The sequence below is a fragment of the Phyllostomus hastatus genome, unplaced genomic scaffold (genome assembly GCF_019186645.2).
Source record: "Phyllostomus hastatus isolate PE091 unplaced genomic scaffold, TTU_PhHast_1.1 phas_scaffold_182, whole genome shotgun sequence".
NCBI lineage: Eukaryota > Metazoa > Chordata > Mammalia > Chiroptera > Phyllostomidae > Phyllostomus > Phyllostomus hastatus.
In genome coordinates, this window is record NW_025334013.1 from 16,197,264 (window position 1) to 16,214,709 (window position 17,446).

The window sequence follows — 17,446 nt, forward strand, 5'->3', positions numbered from 1 at the left end:
AGATGTGAGGGTTTCAGGGTCATCACAGCCCTGACGGGCGTGGCTCCGCTGGCTGGGCACTGTCCTGCAAAGTGCATGGTCGCAGGTTTGATTCCCAGTCAGGGCGCATGCCTGAGTTGCAATGTTTCTCTCCTTCTCTTTCTCCCTTCTCTTCTCTCTAAAAGTAGGTCAGTAAAATCTTTTAAAAATGTAAAGTGTTAATGTCCACATCTAGAAGAATTTTTATGACTTTATTTGAGCCAAACTGACTACCATTGCCAGGAAGGAAAATCTCAACAGATTGAGAAAATGCTCTAGAGAATTGCAATTTTGCGCCCCACTTTATACAGTGCAAAGAAAGGAGGAGGCACAAAGAGGGTGATGTGGAATTCATTGGTGACAGCTTAGGGAGGCGAGAGAAAGTCAAGCGGGGAAGTCCCTGGGATTGGATAAAGACTAACAGAGGAGAAAAATGCTTCTTCTACGTTGGTGGGTACAAGTTGGTTAACAATTAACCTGCTATCATTGTGCCCTGAGAGGTCTGGAAAAAGGGATTACTCAGACATTCCAAAGATACATGTTAGACACACAAAAAAAACTATAGGCAGTCTCCGTTAAGGTAAAGATTGAACTTTGTCAAGGAAGATACCAGAAGGATGTGACTACCTGCCATGAATTTTGGTTAAGAAGTTTTAATTTCAGACCATCCTGTGTGGTTACTTTGTATCTCTGAGGTTGTAAGGCCGGCCATGCAGGCCCCCTCTGAGTTTGTAAGGTTGCGTGTGTGGCCCCATTTTTGTCCACAAAGCACTTTCCTAAAGTGAGCCTCAAGCCTTGGCTGGGCGGGTCAGTTGATTAGAGCGACGTCCTGATACGCCAAGGTTGCAGGCTTCATTTCCGGTTAGGGCACATACCAGAAGCAACCAAGGAATACATAAATAAGTGGAACAACAAATCAATGTTTCTCTCTCTCTCAAATCAATTTTTAAAAAGTGAGTTACACAGAACATTAGTTCTAGAGCAGGGGCCTCAAACTTATTTTCACCGGGGACCACATCAGCCTCGAGGTTGCCTTCAAAGGGCCAAATGTAATTTTAGGACTGTATAAATGTAACTATTCCTTAACAGTTAAGCGAGAGCTCAGTGCTGCCACCGGGCAGAAACAAGGTGCTGGGCCAGATAAAACGAGGTGGAGGGCGGGATTCAGCCGGCAGGGCCTTGTGTCTGCCACCTGTGCTCCAGAGGATGTCACATAAATGAATAAACTGGAAAGTGTTGGGTTAAATATTCAATCCACCAAAGAGCCTTCAAGATCAGGCAGTGTTCCAAATACCATAAATGTGATTGGCCAGTCATGGTCTAAAGTCAAATAGTTTTCTTTATAGAGGGACTACTCACTTGCTACTCAAATGTCGAAAAGGTGAGACAGTGTCTTCAGTGTTCATCAGATTTATAAGTCCAAGGTTCTTAGACCCAGTTAGTGAGTGCACTGTGCCCAATTCAGCTTCATCTCTCTCCCAGCCCCTAGACCTCTTGTTCTTGGAAAGCCTTGGTGCTAATAACTATCGCCTTGGTCATTGCCTCATCCCCTAGCACTGGTGGCTGCCTTGGCCTTCCCTGGGGTACATGTGGACTCCAGCAGGGCCTCCGCTGTGCAGCGCCAGCACCCATGCCCAACCCACTGGACCACGGAGGTTCTCCTCCACCCACTACTCACAGAGTCAACGGATGGTGTCCCATCTAGCTTAGCTCCCCTTAGCAGCTGCCTAGAGGGGCCAAGCGATGCAACCTGGAAGTGTACAGCAATTAACAGCCTGGGAGACAAACTTCAGTCCTGAGACAGGAAGTGAAAGGATCCGGCAGACAAAAACCTCTCCCTCTGAGGAAGTGCTTTGAGTCCAGTTATGTTCTTTATGACCCGCTTAGAACATTGCACAGGACTGAGCAAACAGCTGGGTCTCTGGTGAAGCTGCGGCAGGCTCAGTAACTCGACACTTTCTATTTGGTTCTCTCCTCTCCTGCCTTGCTTCCATTTCCCCTCACCTGGGCTGCCCTGGGATTTAGCCAGACTAACACACTGAAGCGCTGCCTCGGGTTCTGTTTTCCAGAGAGCCAGAGAGCTGGGCGGCGTTAAACCTGTTTCTCAAGGATCATCTCAGGGAGTTTTACATGGAGCTCTCATAAGGAAACACTGATGTAAAGAACTCTTGTTTGGTGGGACAGAAGCCCAGCCTTGCCATTGCTATCTCCCTCCTGAAGACGTCTTTCTGTCAGGCGCCTGTCCCTCCTCTCTGAACTCTCCAGAAAAGAAAGCTGAATGAAACAGGACAAAGCTAGAGACATTTGCTATCGGGGCACCATTTGCCGAGCAGGCCTGTGACCTCGTTAGACACGGCTGCCACTTTACTCTTCCGAGCTTGTCCCCAGGACTGGGAATCACTGGAAAGCAAAAACAGAACTGACCACTCCCCAGTCACAGGTGGAAGATAACATGAAAATAAACTGCAGCCCCCCGTTACAATGCCCAAACAGCACCCCCTCCACCCTTTTAGAATCCAATTATTACCCAATAAAAACCCAGAGCCCCCACCCCTCAGTGCTGGTGTACCTCTCCACACCACGTCCCTCCCCTTTCTTGGAGAGTGAGTAAAAACTTTATTCTCTACACTTTCTTCTCTCTGTGAATTTTTCACAGCCGCGTCACGGACCACCCTAATAGAAAGCCCAACTCCTTTGGTAGTAACAGGAAGAGAGCGCTGTGCATTTATTAGAACAACGGGTAACACAAACAGTCTCCACCCCCTTTGTCAGGGACAGGCACTGGAGCACCACACGTCACCCCTCCCAGGTGCGCGAGTGCTGCCCAGCCCTCCCGGCCAGGGAAAGGACGCGGGCGAGGGGCCACCCTGGCTTCCTTCCCCCGCCTAACAGCCGCCAGTCACACGATGACCAGGCGTTATCATACAAAAGTCCCTTTACAAAAAGCACCAAATTGGCATACATATACAAGTATATACAAAAATCACATTTTAAAAATGTACAAAATACTCTATTTTGCACCAGTGTAGAAAAGTGTCCTCTGTGGTTGTTTCAAGCACGCTCCCAGTTCTGCTTCAGTGACTGCGCGGGGCACAGCGGTGGGGGCCGCTCCTAGTCCTCGCTCTCTGAGCAGAGAGAAGACACACCTCCCTTCGCCCCTCCAGGGGCCCCGACCCCTCCCACTCTGGGCCTGGCACCAAGGCAGCTGGGCCCATCCCCACCCTCCCCAGTCTCTCTGCATCTAGAGGGTCTCTTCCTCAGCCAGCTCCTTACTGGTGTCCTGAAAGAAAAAGACAAAGAAACGCAAAGTGAGACAGGCACTCAAGGGGGTCCAGGGCTCACCAAGCTGAAGTGACTGGTGATTAAACTCCAATTCCTGCCTGGCCTCTTCCTTTTTAAACCAAAATCGAATTTAGTTGCCCAGACAAAATGGGATTGCACATCCAGTACAAAACTCCAAAAGACTACTTTCTATTTCTCAACTGGACTGGAATTTAGTTTCAATAATAACTTGGCTTTTAAAGTAATATTAGCAAACATATGCTAATTAGCAAGCACATCCTTTCCATGCACCAGACGCTGCACGCTCTCAGTATACTCTTTGCAGTCGGCAATACGGTCACGCCCCCATGGACTGAGGAGTAGCGCGAGACTCAGAATGTGAACTGCCCAAGGTCACACCGCCGGTCCGTGATAAAGCCGTGACACAGTCTGCCGGGTTGGCTCCCTCGGATGCCTGACGGGGCCAGCTGACGACACGAGTGAGGAGAGCAGCAAGGCCGACACAGTGGCGGGCCTGCCAAACTGGCTCGTGCAGCCCCCCCAGAGGAGAAACCAGCCCAGCGCCCACTCTCCGGGAGGAGGCAGAAGGGCGAGCCCAACGTCACCAACTCTTTCAACCTTTTACAAGAAGGTGGAAATCCAGATTCTTAGTTGAAATCTCCTTTTAAAAAATCCCTTAAAAAAACCTCCTAAATTTTAAAATGCTGCCAACAGATTTGGAAAAGATTAAGCATTGTGCTGGCCAAACAAAACAGCTCAGTGGACCGAGCTTGGCTCTTGAGGCTCTCGGCTCGTTTACATGTTATGCTGCGTCAATTTCCATATAGACATAGGTCATTTTGACATAAAAATGGGAGCTCCTTGCTGTGCATGGTTTGGGGTTTTTTCCTCGAAGAGCAAAGGGAGCAGGACATTATCTATAAAAGGTTGACACAATTATGGTCATCAGCACCCAGTGGCATCACCCCAATGTCCAGCGCGGCGCTTTGCACCCAGTCAGCATTGCATGTTTTTGACTGACTGACTGACTGACTGACTGACTGACTGGATGAATGAGAATGAATGAATGGATGGATGGAAGTAGGTGGATTTCTTACCTTCTTCCTTTCCCTCTGTGGATCCTTCCTCTTCCTGATCTTCTTCTTCAATGTACTCTTCCTCTTCCTCATCTGAGTGTGACAGAGAACACCAGGGTTAGGATAGGCTGGTTTCTCAGAGGTGTTGCTCGCACCAGGCTGGGGACAGCACTGGTCCCAACCCCTCCGACGCCTAGTCGGAGTCAACCATCCATACAATGACTGTAGTGGCCCAGGAGGTGATGGGCTTGCCAAAGCCAAGCTGCACGTGGGTGGGCTTCCTTCCTCCGCCCTCTGCCTGCACACTCCCGGGGAGGGAGGTTCAGGGGGCTCCTTTGTTCCAGGAGCCACAGCAGGCTCTATCACCTGATCTGCCTGTGACCAGAGGGGACTTTGCTAGGCACACTGTACTTCTGCATACTTCTCAGTTAGACAGAATAATATCACCTGCAGAGATGGGACAAGAATACCTTGATTTTCAGTGATCAGAGTCCTTGTCTTGAAGGAATTTGCCCAGCCTTTGAAATCTGCTTGCCTAGCACTCCCTGTCCACTTTTCCTGATTGCTCAGCCTACAGAGGGGTGGATAGGGGTTGGGAGCACTTCTGGGGCACCTGCTCCTTGGTTCTCTGCAGCTGAGCCCCAGACAGACTGTGAGTGGGTTGCAGCCTGTGTCCTCACTTTCCCGTGCTGAGAAACCACCTTCAAGCTGTGCTAACAAGGAATATGCCTATTGTCCACCCCTCTCCAAAGCTGCTTCCTCATTCCTTTGGGGCCTTAAGGGGTTACCACAGAGTCAGAGCATTGTCTAGAGTGTCTAGGAAGAGGCTTGAAAGAGTGAATGCCTCCAAAACGACAGCCAAAATTCCAGCCACCTCCCAGGAGTCTACGCGTAACCCAGGGAGTTTTGCTGCTCTTGTTTCCTCGTTGTTACGTTAACTACTCATGCCAAGTGCTGTGCGCAGCGCTGCACATGAGCTGTCTCATGTAACCCTCACCAAGGATCTATGAGCCCGACGGCCCTTGGTGACATCCACATGGGTTGCTACTAGCTGTGTGGCCTCCAGGAAACCTCTCATTGTCCCTGGGCTCTACTTTCTCAACTACAAAATGGAGATGACAACAGAAATCACCTCATGAAGTTGTATTAAGTGATAGAATTTATGTCAAGGGCTTAGTGTCTGGGATGTAGAAAGTGCTTAATAAATTGTACTGTAGCTGTTGGCATAGTTCTCTCCCCAGTTTCCTACGAGGAAAACTAAGGCTGAGGGACATTATGAAAGGCAGCACAGGTCTTCACAATGCCACACTGTCCACACAGTACGACCCACTCTGGAATATTTTCGTTTCAGGAGGGTGACCCTGGAACAGGTGATCTACAGTGACGGCCACACCCACGTCTGACAGCATCTCAGCTTCGGAATGCGTTTTGTCCTCACCCACAAGTGGGGTCTATCTGGTGCTCTGAGAATAGATGTGACACCACATTCTGCAAGCTGGCAGGCGAGCTGAGCTTCCTCCTGTCGGCCACGGCACCAGTCTTTCCTCCTCCTGCACGCCCGCCTCTCTCTGTCCTGTTCATGGAAGCATTGCCTCTCAGGGCAACACCGGTTTGGCAAGACTGGACCCATTGTCTCCTTTTCATTGCGGAATAGCTGCCTTTCAACCGCGGCCTTGAGCAAACTGTTTATATCTTTGTTCTTCATGGGGTTTCTTCATTTTCTCTTATTATTTTCCTCTTATTACTGTTATGGTTACATGTGACAATTATCGTAGGTACCCTGTGGAAGGGTAACTATAAACAGATATGAGGATATGGTGCAGATAAAGTAGGGTCCCTGAGGATCATAGAGGATAGGATGAAAAAGCTAAAGCCAAAACTAGCTTTAGCACTAACTAGCACATGTCTGGTGTCCCACAAACTCTTCTGTGTCAATATCTTAGTTGTTGCAGCAGCACCGTGAGGTAGTCACCATGAGCAGGCCCACTTTCAACCTAAGTTTTAGTTAGCAAACTGAAGCTCAGGGAGGTGGAGGGGTTCAGCAGGGGTCACACAGATAACACATGGCAGTCCCAGATCGAAACTTAGGTCTGTCTGTCTCCAAATGCAATGCTCTTCTGACAGCCCAAGGTGCCTCCCTGCAGCGATGATTTACTGAGCAACAATTATGTACCAGGCACTGTGCTCAGCTCTGGGCTCATCCGGAAGCTGGCTGATATCTGGGCATCTTTGCTAGTGTGTCTGTCTCCACATGGGGCTCAGTGGAAGGGAAGCTGATCCCCAGGGGTTGGGCAGGGAAACAGACAAGGGGCACCCCCACCTTCTTTACCTGTCCCAAAGCTGATGGCCCTCAGGGTCTCTGCTATGTGCTCTAAATCCAAAGTGAAGTAGTCCATGTTTTCAAAGCCCTGCTCTGTCTTCCCCAGCTGGCAACCCTTGGAAGCTTCCACAATGCTGTGGGGAGGAAAGAAAGTGGCGGCGGGGGGGGGGGGGGGGAGAAAGAGAGATCTGGGACTTAGTGTAGGGAAGGGGTGTTTTAGCGCCAACTCCCACCAGTGCACATGCTTGCGCCCACACCCAGGCCTTGCACCTAGAAGCTCTCTCTGGAGCGGTGGCGTATTTCCTCTCCAGTCACGAGCAAATACCAGTTCGAGAAAGCACGGGACGATGCAAAGGCCAGGAAAGCCAGCCCGGGATGAGACCCTCCCAGCAGCCCTAATGTAAAGGAGGAAGCCCACTGGACAGAAGTCAGAGGCCCTGGTAGGAGCTAGGGCCTTGGGTCAGAGCCCTGGGGAGACACTGACCTTTTGATGAGTTGCTTGGCACTCTGTGGGGGGAGAGAGAGCAAATGGTTAGTACTGCATTAGGGGTGGCCCCGGGGAATCAGCAAAACCAGTGACTGGGTGCTGCAGATGGGCACTTGGTGCCATTCCCTAGCCCAGCTGTGACCTGCTCCCCACCCTGAACTGAACGGAACTCGGATCTTCTCCCTCTGTCCGTGGTCTGCACAGGCCTTGGTGACCATTCTAGGCCCCTTCCATTGTCCTGGCAGGGAGCTTGGATTTTAGGGATATCAGTCTAAACACCTTAAACCCCGAACTCTCCGAGATGACAATCTTATCCTGGTCATTTCTTTATATCCAATGTCTAGCACAAAGCCTGACCTACAGTAGGTGCTTAGGACATTTTTATGGAACTGCACTGTGGAATCTTTTAGCTGGTCCCTTTCTGTCTCCCCCAACAAGCTCTTCTGGGGCAGGGCTGTCTCCTGCGTCTCTGTGGCTGACCTAGAGTAGGTGCTCAGTTCATAGGTGTAGGTAGGGATTCTTTCATGCCCGTTTTACAGATGAGGAAAATGAGCCTCAGGGAGGTTTAAATGACCTGCCCAAGGGCACGTAGGTAGTCAGAGAAAGAGCATGATTTGGACCTTATACAGAGCTGTTGAGTGGAATCGACTCTACCCACACCTTCCTGGTCGTGCTCACCAAGAGGAAGATGGCTCCACCAGGCTCGTCCAGGGACTGGATGGCTGTCTCCACCAGCTTGGTGGACTTGTCCAGTTGCTCCCGGTACTGCTGCGTGAGGGCCTCGATGAAGCTGAGCTTCTCCTCCTGCTCCTGCGTGATCTGCTGCAGCAGCTCACTCTTCTTCTCATCCAGGATGGCGTACAGCATGTCGAACTTCCGGCTCAGCTGTTCCTTCGCCTGGTGACTGTTCTCCTGGGGACAGAAATCTTGGAGTCACGCCTGTGGGTTTCTCCCTATCCCCAACACTTCCTTTCTGGAATGGGTGGGCTAGGAACAAAGAATCTAAAGCTGGAAGAGGTCTTACTGCACCCTCATTTTACACAAAATAAAATGAAGGTTTAGCAAGAAGAAAGCACTTGCTAAGTTTTCATAGCTACTCAGTACACATCTGGAGTCTGGTGTCATGGGGAAAGCAACCCCCTTCTTCAAAAATAGAGACTCTGGGGTCAAATGAAATAATACAGTCTGGCCCTCCAGTGTGTCTGCAAGTCACACTCTTCTCCCCATTTTAGGACCAAGAATGGATTTGAGAAGCTCTGCATCACTTGGTCCTGGAAGAGGTGGAGAAGCAGCTCCTCCCCTAGTGACCTCCTCAGTGAAGGTCCCTGGTCTTCAACCCAGATGCTACATCTCAGTTTCCTATCTGCAAAATGGATACAATAATAGCCTCTCATCAGACTGGGGGCTCTAGCATCATCTATCAGCCTGGGAGCCCACATGGGTGGTAACAATGTCCCCCTCCTTCCTTTGAACCGATCTAGTACACACTCTGTCTACCAGCAATATGATGGTCCCTTGCCCCCGTCTCATCTCCAGGGACCCATCCCAGTGAAGAAAAAAAGTCATGGGTGCTTCGGCAGAATTAGAAAAGTTTCCTTCTGCCTCTACAGTCTTGCTGCTCAAAGTGTGGTCCATGGGCCGGCAACCTGGGCAAACCCCGAGAACTTGTGAGAAATGCAGAACTCCACGCCTCATCCCAGGTCTCTTGAATCAGAACTTGGATTTTAACAAGACCCCACGGTGACTTGTGTGCATGTCAAAGTTTGAAGCCTTGGTCTACAGCACACAGAGAACAATGGTCTAAAAACTACCAATGCTAAAAAATAAAATAAAATAAAACCCTGGGAATTGTTGGTGGGGCGGGGGGGGGGGGCTGTCTTGTTCACACCCCATCCCTAGGGCCACGGGCAGGGCCTGACACCCAGCTGTGCTCCAAAAACGTTTGTTGAATGAGTGGATTAGAGGGTTAGTCAGTCCCTCCCCACCACCCCTGCTTGAACACCCCAGGCTGCAGGCCCCAGCCTTGAGTCACAGCCCATGGGTGAGCCTTCACCCCACAGGTTAGGCTGCGCTGGAGGCTTCAAACCCCCGGGGTCCCTCACCTTGGTCACACGACTGGAGTCCTCCAGCTGAGTGATGATGGTCTGCATGCGGTCGTTCCCCGCCACCAGCATGGAGATGCAGTTGCTCAGTTCAGTCTAGATGGGAGGAGGGGGTGGGGGATCAGGAGAGGAGAGACAGAAATAGTCTCAGGGCCTGCCCTCTTGGGAATTGGCTGCACGTCGGCACCCTCACTCCCCTCTCTGCTAAAAAGAGCCTCCAGTAGCTGTTGGGACGCTCTTTCTGAGGTCCAGCTGAGGTCCAGAGCAGAGAATATGAGAGATATTGTTTCCTTTATTTCACAGGTGGAGCACAGAGAGGGGAGGTGAGCTGCCCAAAATACACAGCAAGGTACTGGTAGAGGAGGGGCTTGTTTCTAAGAAAGAAGGGATGAAGAGAGGAAAGAGTTGGGGGTTCTAGAAAAGATCAATGGTGGGGGATGGGGGAAAGTGGTGGTAGGAAAATGGAGACAACTGCATTCGAATATTAATTTTTAAAATGATTAAAAAAAGAGAGCAAGAGAAGGGCAGGAGGTGGGGGAGAAAGAGTATTAAAAGAGGGGCCACAGGTCGCTGCACGGATAGGATAGTGGGTCTCCCACAGGTTTGGGGAATTTGGAGCCCGAGACAGGTGACTGGCACAGGAAGAGGTACCTGGGGCCCAAAGCACAGTGGGGTGTAAAAGTCGTGGCCTGAGAGGCCCCCGTGGCCTGGCCCCGGGGTCTGGCCTCTCCCCTGTGGCCACACCCAGGTGCTCTCAAGTGGCTCTAAGTATAACCCATGAGCTCAGCCACCTCCCCCAGGAAGGCAAGGACTGTTGTCCCTGTAGCCTGGGAAGTCCCTCCAGAGGGACCGTTACTGAAAGGCTGGCTCAGCAGGTCTGCAAGGATCAAATCTGAATCCTGAATCATCGGGCCGTGCCCGACAGGCTGTGAGAGGCCGTGGCTCGGGCCAGTACCTTCTGTCCCTGGAAGACACTCTGCAGCGGGGCCACCTCGCATGCCTTGTGGGCCCCAAACACCTTGCACATGGAGCACGTGGGCATCTCGCAGGTGAGGCAGTAGATGTTGATTTTCTCGTCTTCATGCTCCTTGCACATGGGGTGTCTGCCCTTCTGCAGGGGCCTACTGAAGTGGAAGAGTCATGAGTCACAAGGTGGGGGTCTCTTCACCCCACTCCAGTCATAGCTCCCCCCCAGGTCCATGACCCAAGTGCTCAGTGATTGGATGTCCTGAGCCTAATCCTGAGCTAGGGGAGCTGGTTCCCCCTATCTTGTGGGGAACCAGTGCCAGGGAAGCCAATGACACCATGGTTGTCACCACATACTAGGACTCGAACTCTAGTGATGGAGTTGGCTTGGACGTTGGAAGGGTGGTAGAATCCCAGAGTCAGATCTGGAGACATTTTCAAGAAGAGGAAACTGGGCCCCTGAAAGGTGAATTGACTTGCCCAAGGTCACCCAGCCAGTCAGGGCAGGGGAGGCTGAAGTTCATTTGCTCTAATTATAGTCACCACAACTCTCGGGTTCTGCAGGCTGGGCTCTAAGTGAAGCCGTTTATCATGGCCTCATCGGATTCTATATTTAATCCACCAGACTGTAACCTCCGTCAAAGCAGGGAAGCTTGCCCACTCCCTTCAGCCCTGAGCCTGCAGCGTACAGTGCCCTGCACCGAGGAGGTGGGGAGTAAGTACAGATGGAAGGAACGAATTAGCAAGCATGGAGGGCGCCCCGACGCTCAGAGGCGGAGGCAGTGTGAGTGCCCGAGCCACACAGCTAGTGCCCGAGCTTCTCAGGGCTGCCCAGCAGCCCAGCACAAGCCTTGACTCCCAGTCCAGAGATTGTTCTCCCAGGGTCTAGACCCTTCCTTCCCTGTCCTCCCAAACACTCATTCTTAAAATGTCTTCCTCCCTTTGTCTCTCTCTCCACTTGGGGCTCTGACGTGTTATCTGTGCTTCTCTCAGGAAACTGGTTGCCTCCTACCCGAGATTCATTTTGAGGGGTCTAGGTCTCACCTCCCCTAACTAGACTCCACACTTGTTGAGAGTCGACACCGTGTCTATACCACCTCTGACTTCCCAGCCCCTAACACGGCAGGCGACTGCCCAGCCCAGACTTCCGCATCCGGGTTTGAATCCGGACTGTTCTGCATTTATTCATTCTGTGACCTTGGACAAGAGCTTTCACTTCCCTGAGCTGTGGCTTCCTCCCAGAGTCCCTGGGATCGTGGCAGGAGTTGGCTGTAATGGCAGTGTAGTGCCCCGCACAGGGCAGACCCCTACTGTGGCGGCTATCTTTGTCCTCCAACCATGCAGGAAGCCCTCGCAGGTTCAAACACGATAGGGCCTTCATAGGTTGCCACTGGCTAGGCTAATATTCTGATGCAATGTTGGTTTTATTAGGATTATAATGATCGAAAATATATTTGCATTTCGTAGCGTCGAGCCCTAGCGCTACGGAAGGGGACACAACAGCAGGCAGAGTGTTGGTCGCGGAGCCAGCCAGCCAGGCTGCCTCTCAGCTGCAGCACTTGCAAGCTGAGTGGCCTTCTCGTGTCCAATGAGGGCAAGAATGTCTTAGAGTCACTGTGAGAATTAAGTAGGGGTAACTCGTGGGAAATAGTACGGTGGGTACGCATAGTAGGTGCTCAATAAATGTTTGACATTTTTCAACATTTCCCATTAAAATCCTACACAGTCCCCAAAACGAATCTTACTGTCCCCTCTGAAAGCAGGGGAAATGAAGGCTCGAAGACTTACCCAGGACCCTACAATGCAATAGTAACAGAGTCGGATGAGCAAACACAGTTCCCTAGGCCTGGGCTTTTTCTCGCTAGGATGGGTCTGTCACCTTTCCTTGGGCAGGACACTGCCTACAGGCTGGAACAGTTTTGGACCAGAAGGACTGCCTGGAAGTCTTGTCGGGACGTCCTGATTTGTAAAGATCTCCCTGCTAGCTGTGTCTCTCCCCAGTTTGAGGCCCAACACGGCACAACCTCCACCGCTCCCAAGCTCTGCCTGAGATGGAGCTGCACTTCTACAATTGAGGACACGTGGAGCCTCCCGGTCAGGGCCGCTCCCAGCTCTTCCATTTCCCCGCTGAGCAACCGTGGGCAACTGACTTCACCTCTTTGAGCCTTGGCCTCCTTCTCTGTGAGATGGGATGGTAAGTCATGCCTGGCTTACAGGGCTGCTGTGCAGCAGCTGGAGAAGCATTCCCAGTGTGTGCCTCCCTTAGCTGTCGCTTTCCCTATAGAAACTGGCTCTGTTCTCACTGGGCACTTTCTCAGCTTATCAGGGCCACTCAGCTGGCCCCAGTGCCTCTCTGAAACTCCCCCAGCTTGTCTTTCCTCCAGTTCCTATCTCAGTAGCTTGCAGTAGAGCAGTCTGGGCCCCTTCCCACTCACTGAGTGACGCAGAGAATCAGGGATGGGGGACAGAGGGAGCCTCTGTTCCTGCCTGAGGAAGAGGGACATGGCCCTCCAAGCTGGCTGGTGGAGCCCATCCAGCTAGGGGACTGGATCCCAAGCAGATGAGGGAGGAAGGAGCCTGGGAGAGCCAGGCACAGGACGGCTGGGCAGGGAGGACGGGCTCCCCGCGACCGGGCGCACTGACCTGGAGCACTCCTGCTTATAGATATCGATGATGTTCTCCACCAGCAGGTTCCTCTGCAGGCCGTACACCCCGTGACGGTCCATGATCACCTCGTGGCGGCAGGAGGGGCAGCGGAAACGGCCTCCAGACATGGACATCGAGCTGCCTCGATTGGTCCAGTAGGGGTTTGCAGCCTGTGGGTGTCAAGGACAGAGGTGAGGCTTGGGCTCCCCCCTCAGCCCCTGCCCTTTCTGATCTCTTACTATCCTCCCTCCAGCTAGCCCCACCCATTCTCGTCAAACCGCAGGACCCGGACGGAGCCTCCCGTCTTGAGTGGAGAGGCAGCTCACTCACACAGGGAGCGCCTGAGAAGCACCAAGCAATCAACAGACCTGGAGTTCAAGTCACAGCTATTCTCTGAATGACTTGAGGCAGGCAACCTTAGCCCTCCAAGCCTCAGTTTGCCCGTTCGTCAAATGGGCATTATAATTAGAACCAGCGACTAGGGCTGCTACTTTAAAGATAAAACAGTGAGAGAACATTTTGTAAAGTGCTTCTGGGGAACCTTGAGTCCTGCCCCCCAGCCAGGACATCCACTCTCCTGCCTTTCTTAGGAGATGGAGCCCCCCCACCCCGCCCTATACTGGAGGCAATAGCCTTGAAGGGGAAGGTGTCGCTACTGGCCAGGGCCTCCCACCCTCCCTCCTCCTAAAGCTCTGGGCCCCCTGCCACCAGGGAGCTGGCTCCAGCCCCAGGGGTCTGGTTTCTCTCTCTTCTCCCCCTGCCTCCCCCACTTATCACTTGAGGCATTTGACTCCTGATTGAAGAGTCAACTGCAGTGCTCAGGGCAGAGGTGGCGGAGCTGCCACAGGATGGGGAGGGGACACATGCGTCATGGAAAAGGAACTGGGCCCTCAGAGCCACTACCCAGCCCCCCTCAGCTTAGTCCAGAAGCCTTTGCAAGGGAAAAACGGGCCCCAGTTTAGAAGAGTTCTGGGCTAAGAGAGAAGGGTTTTCACCAGGGGAAAGCCGAGGAGCCCCCTGAGCCCCCAGGACTAGGCCATGCCCGGCACTGACCTGGAAGATGTCGTTGGCACACTTCCGGCAGAGGTTGTGCTGACACGGCAAGATGACCACGGGCTTGGTAAACATCTCCAGGCAGATGGGGCAGATCAGCTGCTTCTCCAGGTTCTCCAGGGGGTTCCCATCCTGGATCAGGCCTGATTTGTAATCCATACCGTCGGGGGGTGTGGGGCTCACCTGGCTGCCTCCTTTACCTGCTTCGCTCTAAGCAGACGTGAGGTTGTTGCCTTTGTCACAAAACACTTGCCCGGAGTCTCTTGGCCTTCTTCTCCTGGTTCCTGAAGTCTGTCTTGGTCTGAGGCCCCTCTGATATTTATAGCTGGACCCTGGTCACATGAGCCCCAGGAGGGGACCAGCTGAGCATTCTGGTGCCAGCACGGCTGGCGGGGCTTGAGTTTCCTCCCAGCCTGCAAGACCAGACTCTCAGATCACGTGTGGGAGTGAGCAATCGCTGTCCTCTTGGGACGGGGGTCGTAAACAAGAACGGCCTGTTCGTGGGCAGACTTGGGGGAGGACTAGGAACCCAGAGTTTCCTCCAATCAGTCTCCTCCCACACCGGGCTGATGAGCCAGGGATGGAACCCAGGCAATGGGCCCGGGGGAGTTTCAGGGTTAATAGCCAGTGCCCGCTCTCTGGCCATCATCAGGTCCACCCTTCCTCTGGAGTCCCGGGCAGCGCCCAAGAAGAGGGGGCAGGGCAGCCCCTGTCTCTGAGCCCATCCTTCTGCCTCAGACCTGAGCACAGCACATTGCTGGAGACCTTGGCACGGACCCCCGACCCCAGCTAGCCAGCCCCCCATCCCGTGACCACTGATGCCACTTTAATGCCGAAAGAGCTCCCCTAACACGTAATCCAATTCCCTCGTTTTACAGATTTTGACACTGGGATCAAATAAGGACCTTATTCAAAGTCAAAGGAAGTTAAGGGGCAAAGCCAGGAATCACATTCATTCATGAGATATCTTCCTGAGTGCTAACTGTATACAGCAGGCGCCAGGTGACAGGCAGATGAGTAACGCTTTTCCCCGCCCTGAGCTGCCCACAGCCTAGGCAGGGAGGCAGACGGAGATGACCAAGCCCTGCCTGGTCACACTTAGAAGTTATCCACGTGCTCTCTGCTCTCCGCACCCATACGGATTGTTCTCTGCGTCCTTCTGGATGGCTTCCATGTTGGCGGGTGGAAGTCATTGGAGCAGCGGTCCCAGAGGCTGTTTTTAACACAGAAGCTCATGCCGAAGAACGTTAATGAGGGCCACCAGGTAGAAGGTGCTGGGGCGAGAATGGGAGCAGCGACATCAGGCATCAGGATGAGCCTGGGAGGGCCTGAGACACACGGGAGTGTCCGGGGTCTCACAGAGGACGGACGGCAGGAGAGTAGGCTCGATCTCCGCAGCCTGCAGAGGAGTCGAGGGTTGGAGCCTGAGACGAGACCCAGTGAGTCGTGAGGGCAGAGAAGCCAGCATTGGGAAGGGTGGGGAGTGAGGAGGAGGAGAAGCAGGGGAGCAGTCAGAGAAAGAGGAGGGGGCCTAGAAGACAAGGGGCTGGGGAAATTCAAGGAGAGGCTGGCTCCCCCAAATGTGAATGGCTAGTTTTGGCCGAGCACTTACTATGTGCCAGACACTATGCTAAGAACTCTGTACATATCATTTCATTTCATCATCTCAGCAATGACAAAAACTGTTACATCCCTGAAAAGGGTTCCTGAGCCCAGTTCCAGCATGGGGGCATGGGGTTCCCCTATAGCAACAAACAATTCTAAGGTACCCGCAGGGTGCCCAAGAATGCCACTCCGTTCTGATGTGATCTGCCAGGTCAAGGGCTCAGCCGCACAAGACCGCCCTCCTTCAGACACCCAGGCTCTTCCCTGTACTTCTGACCCATGGGCTACAGACTGGAGTTTCCCCTCCGGCACCCTCTCCACAGGTTCAATTAATTTACCTGAGGCGCGCGCAGAGATCAGAGGAAGATTTCATTTACTAGTCAAGGGTTTATTATAAAAAGATAAAGTTCAGGACCAGCCAGGCAGAAGAGAGGCATAAGGCAAAGCATACGGGAAGGTGTGCGGCACGATTTTCCCAGGACCTCCGCATGTTCATAGACCCACGAGTTCTCCAAATCCTGCCCTCTTGGGTTTTTATGGAAGCCTGAGTACGCAAGCCATAAGCCTGACTGATTAAATCATTAACTATTGGTGATTGATTAAGCTCCAGCCCCTCTCCCCTGCCCAGAGTGAGAGACATTTGGGACTGAAAGGTCCAACTCTCCAATCACGTGGTGGACTCTCCTGGCAACCAGTCCCCATCCTTGGGTGCTTCCACATCAAGTCATTCACGGAACAAAAGACACCTCCATCACTCTCTGCACATAGAAATTCTAAGGGTTTAAGGAGCTGTGAACCAGAAACTGGGCAAAGAACAAATATCTATTTCTTATTATAGACCTGAGGAAACTCAGGCACAGAAAGGAAAACTAACTCATATGAGGTCACGCAGCTTGCAGAGGTAGCTCGAGGACATGAACCCCGACATGCTTGACTCGGGATCCCGGGTTCCTCATGTGTCTACTGAACTGTGTGGGTCAGCCGTGCCAGGCCAGGAGGACGAGGGTTGAAAAGGGGCCATCCCTTCTTCCTGGCTCACATGACCTGTTTTTTTCAGTCTTGCAACCGAGACAAGTCTGAGGAAGGAATCAGCTCCCTGAGAAGGACAAAGAGGGACGAGAGAAAGCACTGGGGTCGCTGTGCTGCCAGGTCACCCACCCCTGGGACTTCCCACCTCTTAACTGTTTAGACGCAACTCAACAAATACCATGGTGTCACCATTCTGTCACTTGCAGCAGAGAGCACTCTCTATGCACTCATGGTTCCAGCTTCTGTATGCTAATGACCCTCGAATCCCAAATTCCCGCTCTCTCCCTTCCCCGAAGCTTTGCTGGGGATCTCTCCTGGGATGCTCTGATAGCACCTCAGGCTCCGATCCACCCACAGCGCACCAGTGCCCCTCACACCGAGCTCCTCAACCCTTTCCCTTGTTTCCTGTCTCAGTGAGCCGCTCTACCATCCCCCGCTGCGCAGACCAGAAGGCTGAGCGCCACCCTTGGGCTCCCCCTCCCTCCCGTGGCACCCAGTGAACCTCAGCACCCAGCACGGGTCCATCTTTGCATCTCACTCGTCACCCTCCCATCTGTGAGTCTGACTCTCCCTCTGGACTTGGAAGACTTTAAGGGCAAAGACTGTCTCTTTACCTCCAGTGCCTGGCACATAGTAGGCACTTAACAAATGTTTCTTAAATGAGTGAACAAGTGAATGTGTGAATTGAACAAGGGAGCAGCGGGGTGGCTGTCAGACTTGGGGGAGATCAAGGTACTTGACCAAGAATTTTGCTTGTTTTTTTGTTGTTGTTGTTGTTTGTTTTTGTCTGCGAGGGTACAGCCAGTGGAGAGAAAGTACTGGAACACTGGGGAGGGGGTGATGGAGTAAATTCCGAAGCATT

General features: G+C 52.6%; 1 protein-coding gene across 2 annotated transcripts; it reads right to left on the reverse strand.

The window, feature by feature from the left end:
• Positions 1-2,719: 2,719 nt before the first annotated feature.
• Positions 2,720-14,274, reverse strand: TRIM63 (tripartite motif containing 63). 2 transcript variants are annotated; one of them, XM_045860001.1, is made up of 9 exons: positions 13,951-14,274; positions 12,895-13,067; positions 10,241-10,406; positions 9,286-9,381; positions 7,862-8,095; positions 7,181-7,203; positions 6,706-6,830; positions 4,398-4,469; positions 2,720-3,298 (listed from the first exon to the last, which is right to left on the reverse strand). In XM_045860001.1, the coding sequence occupies exons 1-9, from the start codon at positions 14,107-14,109 to the stop codon at positions 3,288-3,290; spliced, it is 1,059 nt and encodes a 352-aa protein (XP_045715957.1). In that variant the 5' UTR covers positions 14,110-14,274; the 3' UTR covers positions 2,720-3,287. The 2 variants fall into 2 exon arrangements, with proteins under 2 accessions (XP_045715957.1, XP_045715956.1); XM_045860000.1 differs by having other exon boundaries at positions 10,241-10,409; positions 13,951-14,268.
• Between the last annotated feature and the right edge of the window lie 3,172 nt (positions 14,275-17,446).